The sequence below is a fragment of the Mandrillus leucophaeus genome, unplaced genomic scaffold (genome assembly GCF_000951045.1).
Source record: "Mandrillus leucophaeus isolate KB7577 unplaced genomic scaffold, Mleu.le_1.0 Scaffold464, whole genome shotgun sequence".
Classification (NCBI taxonomy): Eukaryota; Metazoa; Chordata; class Mammalia; order Primates; family Cercopithecidae; genus Mandrillus; species Mandrillus leucophaeus.
The window spans coordinates 1223664-1230404 of NW_012104965.1; the positions used below are offsets into that span (position 1 = coordinate 1223664).

Sequence of the window (6741 nt, forward strand, 5' to 3'; positions counted from 1 at the left end):
GGTGATCTACCCACCTCTGCCTCCCAAAGTGCTGGGATTACAGGCGTGAGCCACTGCGTCCACTCGGCCAGATTCCTAAAATTTCTAACCTGAGAGTAAGTTTCTATTAAGCAAGCTGGTCATACTTGACTTTTAAAAAACAATAACAAGGAAATTCTCAGTATTGAGCTGAAAGGAAACTCAGAGATTTTGTTTCTAGAAGAAAAAAACACATAACCCTATAAACATAAAAATATATTCCTATTTTGTGAATTGTATAAACTGTCCATTCTGATATTTAACATCTCTTCTTACTAAATTCTTTTTTATAGTTCATGGAAATGCTTTTGACAGAGACATCAAATTATCAAGAACTTTTAAGACACACATCAATAAAGTAAATAAAGCACCCATTAATAAATCAAAGAAGTAAATATGTTACACAAAGCATTACCTGTTGACTCACTTTCTTTATTTTTTATATTTGTTTGAACAAAGAATGGTCTTAAATTTGACTTTTCAAAATTACTCTTTCTAGGTTCAGGCTCACATTTGAAAGACGCACGCCTGGAAGAAATAAAAATTAATTTAAATTAATGAGAAAATTTACAAAATAAATCTAATAAATAAATTTGGAGAAATGTGGTGAAGTCCTAGTTATGCAGACTTGGATGTTATGTTAATGTTATCATAGTACAAAGTGCGAAACATTGGACTGCTTAAATAGGAGCTGAAAATACTAGTTTTAGTCATTTAAAGTAGAGGGGGATATAATCCAGTCCCACACTGTAACTGTTGTCTATAGGCCGATGTCCCAGATTTACAGTCTGGACTCTAACCTCTTCTCTGAACTTCAGATTTACATATCCAACTGCCCACATGACTCCTGCACTTAGCTTAATTGTAAGTATCTCGAACTTAACATATTCAAAACCAAATTCTTGATTCCACCCTCTTCCTGATCTTCTCCTCACCCAGGTTTCCCCATCTCCAGTCACCCAGAGGCTTAGGCCAAAAAGTCTGCAGACATCTTTTATTTCTCTTTCTTTTTCCACTCCCAACCTATCAGCAAATATTACTGTGTCTTTCTTTGAAATAGATTCCAAATCCAAACACCTCTTTCCTCATTGCTCCCATCCAAGTCCAAGACCCCTTTTTCATCTGAACTGCTTCCATATGTCTCTAGCCTTCTTCTGTTTGCTTTCCTTGCTATTACGCTTGTCCTCAACATTCTCTTTGCAATACAGCCGTAGCAACACTTGTAAAATATAAATGTGACTATCATTTCCTTCAACTGTTTCCTATCAAACTTGAGTAAAATTCAAAATGCTCCCTAACAGACAGAAACTTTTCCCCCAGTTCTCATTTCTGAGTAGCAGAATTTCCACTGATTGCCACTCCAGGCCCCTCTCTGCATACCCCTTCACCTCTCACCTCCACATGAACGCTGAGCAAATTTTCTAGCTGTTTGGTTCAGGGAAGGGAATTTAGGCTCCACTTAAGGACTTTGCTCTTTCCTCTGCCTGTAGTATTCTCCCCACAAAGGGTTGACGTGGCCTACTCCTTCATTTCAGTCTCCACTCACATTTCCACCTCAGAAAGATCTTTCCAGCCCACCCCACTTTCCCCATCTAAAATAGTAACCCCTGTTCCTCTACAGCATTCATCACTGGTGAATTTACATTATATATTCATTTGTTTATTTTATTTATTATCTGTCTCCCCACCTTATCCTAGATTGTAAACTCTGAGGGCAGACTACTTATGTGTTTTATTCACTGTGGTATTTTAGCACCTATAACATGACTGGTACATAGCACATGTTTAATATTCATTGAATGCCTAATAGGCCGGGTGCAGTGGCTAATGCCTATAATCCCAACACTTTGAGAGGCTGAGGCAGGTGGATCAACTGAGGTCAGGAGTTTGAGACCAGCCTGGCCAACATGGCGAAACCCCATCTCTAGTAAAAATACAAAAATTAGCCAGGTGTGGTGGCATGTGCCTGCAGTTCCAGCTACTGAGGAGGCTGAGGCAGGCGAATTGCTTGAATCCAGAAGGCAGAGGCTGAAGTGAGCTGAGATAGTGCTACTGCACTCCAGCCTGGGTGACAGAGAGAGATTTTGTCTCAAAAGAAAAAAAATAATTATTGAATGCATAGGATTTTTGATAAATTTTTATTGAACTTTCTTATCATCTTATACTTTCCAATGGGTTTTCAGTTTATTCTCTCTTTTAATAAATAATTATGTAATCTTCATAAAATAATTTATGTGTTCCTTCAAAAAAATGTATCTTATGTTCTTATTTAATATCATTGGGGAGGACTTCTAGAAGAGGGTAGTATACTAGTGAGAATGGGCATTGTTCTGTTTCTAACTTGAATGAGAATGAGTCAATGGTTTCTAAGGATGATGCTGGCTATACAGTCTTGTTAAGGAGGTAATATTTTATCTTTATCTTAAAATACTTATGTTGCTAAAGTATTTTTTCAAACTCATTTGCAAAATATATAAAGATATTCACATATGAATTTCCTTGTGGTAAACCAAAGAGCATAGGCTTTAAAGTTAGATCTTACTTTGCATCTTGACTCTATGTGAACTTCCATAGAATATTGAATACTATGAATCTCAGTCCTTCATATGTCAAATAAGGCTAATAGTTACCTCAAGGGATTGTTGTAAGAATTATGTAAAATAAAGTTTAGAAAGTGATCAACAAAATGTCATAGAGATAAATGAGGATACTGATTCTTATTCCTGAAATTTACTCCACTTAGTCATAGTGGAGTAATATTTATTTAACATAGTTTTGGATTTCATGTTGTTAAAATAAGTTGTTGAGTGGCAATTATTCTGTTGCCTTAGAATTGATGACCAGGTGACTTTTTACACCATAGCTGAGTAAAAAGGAGCAATACATACTCTATATTCTACAAAGATCCACCAATACTTGGAGCAAGAGATTCTTTTAGGCCTTCAAATGAAAGAAAACTGGTGAGGGAAAAAAGAAAAATATCAGCATTGTGAGTCATTGACCTGTTAGGGTCTGCTGTGGCTTTTTCCTCTTTTCTCTGCACATCTGTTAGACACCACACTTGCTGATTTGCCCCATGTCAAATTTGGAGCCGGTGAAATTAAGCAGGTAAAGTAGACACCCTGCACTACACTGTTTGGCATGGCCAGGATATTTGAGTTTCTGAGGAAATGCTGTGGACTGAATGTTTGTGTCCCCCTCAAATCCAAATGCTGAAGCTTAAATCTCTAATGTTATGGTATTTGGAAGTGGGAGCTTTGGGAGATAATTAGGTTATGAGGGTATAGCCTCATGAAAAGGATTTGTGTTTTTCTAAGAAGAGTTGGTCTAACTCCTTCTCCTCCTCTCTCTCTATCTGCCTTTCTGTCTATCTCCTCATGACGTGAAGATACAAAGAAACAGCTGTCTGCAAACCAGGAAGAATACCCTCACCAGGCACCCAATCTGCTGGAACTTTGATCTTGGACTTCCTGGTCTCAAGAACTGTGAGAAATAAATTTCTGTTGTTTAAGCCACCCAGGCTATGGTGTGCTATTGTAGCAGCCCATACTAAGACAGAAATTAGTAATGAGCAGTGGGGTGCTGCTGTAACAAATACTTGAAAATGTGGCAGTGGCTTTGGAACTGGTTAATGGGTAGAGGCTGGAAGAGTTTGGAAGTACATGCTAGAAAATGCTGACATTGCCAAGAAGGAGATATTAAAGGTGACTTTGGTGAGGGCTCAAAAAGAAAAGAAAAAAACGTCCATTTTCTTAAAGAATACATAAGTAATTATGAATAAAATGTTGGTGGAAATATGGATGGTAAGGGCCATTCTGATGAGATCTCAGATGGAAGTAAAGAACATGTTATTGGAAACTTGAGGAAAGGTGGTCCTTGTTATAAAATGGCAAATAACTTGGCTTATGTTTGTGTTTTAGTATTTTGCAGAATGTAGAAATTGCAGGCAATGAAATTGGATAGTTAGCTGAGGTTAGTTCTAAGCAAAGTGTTGAGGAGTGACTTGGTTCCTACTGATATTTATAGTAAAATGCAAGAGGAGAGAAATTAATTGAAGATGAAATTGTTAAGGAAAAAGGAACCAGAGGTTAAAGATTTGAAAAATTTTCAGTCTGCCCATATTACAAAAAATGAAAAAGTATGCTTGGGAGAGAACACTAAAGGTATGGTAAGTTGACCATTTGCTAGGTAGGTCAATGTGAATGTGTACCAGGGACCAAATCAGCCATCTCAACAGAAGCCAGGAATAGAGATAGGATTATACCAGCAGAAACACTGCCAGCTGGGACTAAGGGAAACAGAGAAAGTGGGACAAAATGAAAGAAGACTGTTTCACTTCTCAGATTCTACAGGACCAGACCATACAGCTATTGTATGCAGCTGTTCAGCTATAAATGTACACTGTTTTTCAAGACAAGGGAAGAAGGACCTCAAAAGCAATTCAAAGATGATCAGGGTTGCCACTCCCACAACAGGCCCAGAGGGCATGTACTCAGGGGACAGGGCTGCCTCCATTTCTGTTTCAAAGGGTAAGATCCCTGCCCAGTGGGGCCATGGGTGTGCAACTCCCACCAGACAGCTTCAGAGGCGAGACCACTGCCTGAGTGGGTTCTGGAGGCAGGACTACTAGTCTACTGAATCTAGAAGGCAGAGCTTTAAGCCAAAGAGGATTATTCTCAAACCTTAGGATCTCATAGAGTTTGCCTTGCATGGTTTTAGAATTACTTGGAACCTGTCATTTCTCCCTTCTTTCTTATCTCTCCCTTTTGGAATGAGAATGTCTATCCTACACCCATCCCATCAGTGTAGCTTGGAAACATCCAACTTGTTTGCTTTCACAGGTTCACAATTGGAGAGAAATTTTGCCTCAGGATACTGTTACCTCAGGTCTCATCCATATCTGATTTAGATGATACTTAGATGAGAGTTTGGACTTAAGAGTTGATGGTGAACCAGTTAAGACTTTTGGGTCTATTGGGATGGGATGAATGTATTTTTCTTGTGAGAAAGATATAAATTTGGAGGGGATGGGGTGGAATTCTACAGACTGAATATCTGTGTCCCCTTCAAATTCATATATTAAAGTCTAAATCCCCAAAGTTCTGGTTTTTGGGAGGTGCGGCCTTTAAGAGGTAATTAGGTTATGAAGGTGTAGCCTCACGAATGGGATTAGTGCCCTTACAAGACATGAGAGAGGTGCTATCTCTCCCTCTCTTTCTTGCTGCCATATGAAGATACAATAAGAAGACAGCTGTCTGCAAAGCAGGAAGAATGTCCTCACCAGGCACTGATCTTGCACTTCCTAGCCTTTAGAACTATGACAAATAAATTTCTGTTATTTAAACCACCCAGAATAAAGTATTCTTTATAGCAGCTTGAACTGACTGATATAGGAGGTCAAATGGATACTGAGATAGTAACTGTGTGTGGGTCATTTTGCTGATACTCCACCCAGATTGCTGACTGCAAGCTTGGGGATCCTTTGCAGAAGAAATTGTGGCATATATTGGAGAGTATAGGAGTTGATGAAGCATTTGAAGAGTTGTAGCTGAAGGAAGCTCTCCTTGGTTGGAGAATGGGTTCCTCTGAGGATCTCTCACATGTGCTCTTTATGACTAAAGTTGGCCAGAAAATGATTGATGGCTAAGGAAAAAGTTGGAAAAGTTAGTAAGAAATTTTGTCTTCTCTCACCCTCCTCCTTTACTCCCATACAGGGGGTGTGTTGGTACATTTTTAATAACCTTGAGTTTGGGTGTAGTTCTAATGTGGAATTTTACTCATTCATCAATAGCGTAAGCTACCTCTTTGTTGAACCAAATAATAGTTTTGAGTATTTCCTTATTTTTTGTGCTATTCAAAGCATAATGGCTATAGGTAAGGCATACTTTTTTGGTAACACTTACTTTTAAGTTTAATCTTCATCATTAACATTTTCTTCCTCACTTTCTTAAATCTAGACAGACAACAACTCAAGCCTTGATTTGTAGTGTTTGCCAGTTGCTATGGTGTAAATACTCCCATTGTCAATTTCTACCAAGGTGATATAATTAAATGTGAAATTTGGAAGAGATGTGTAGTAGCATACTTTTATACAAATTTCTACCATATGGATATAATAGATATAAATAACTTCAAAACCATGGATAATAGTAAAATGTACAATAATTAGGAACTGATAAGTTCTGAGTATTATCTTTACTTTTAGTATGCCATTGAATTTTAAGTTTACATAATTTAATTTTTAATGGTGAGTGTTTAATAAACATCTCACAAAATTGCTGAAAATTTAACCAGCAGCTCTAATAAGTTGGTAGGAGTTGGCTTTAGCACACCACTGTACCCATATCAGAGAAAAAAGAAATTAGAAGAAGAGTGAGGAAGAGGTGTGCTACAAGAGGACCATATCAGCCTGCTACTTTCAGATGAGGGAACAAGAAGAATCAAATTACTGACCATACCCCTCTCCATTTCAGCTCCTCCAGTGTCACTAGACTGGCTTGTATACGGAAGGGAAAGCCATGACGAGGGGTAAGATTAAAATACTAAGTTGGACAGACTTTTAAAAACCAAAGTGATCAGGGCGAAATTAGAGAAATATAAAACTGCTTTATTATTATTATTATTTTTGGGATGGAGTTTCAATCTTGGCGCCCAAGCTGGAGTGCAATGGCGCGATCTCGGCTCACTGCAACTTCCACCTCCAGGGTTTAAGCTATTCTCCTG

The 6741-nt window shown here is 38.1% G+C and overlaps 1 protein-coding gene across 3 annotated transcripts in view; it reads right to left on the reverse strand.

The window, feature by feature from the left end:
• Nucleotides 1–6741, reverse strand: part of LOC105550098 (chromosome unknown open reading frame, human C1orf141) — a 74885-nt gene that overhangs the window by 38948 nt on the left and 29196 nt on the right. For all 3 annotated transcript variants that reach the window (XM_011994980.1, XM_011994979.1, XM_011994978.1), the window contains exon 5: nucleotides 434–546. In XM_011994980.1, coding sequence (XP_011850370.1) covers nucleotides 434–546 — 113 coding nt within the window. The remainder of the gene's footprint in view (nucleotides 1–433; nucleotides 547–6741) is intronic.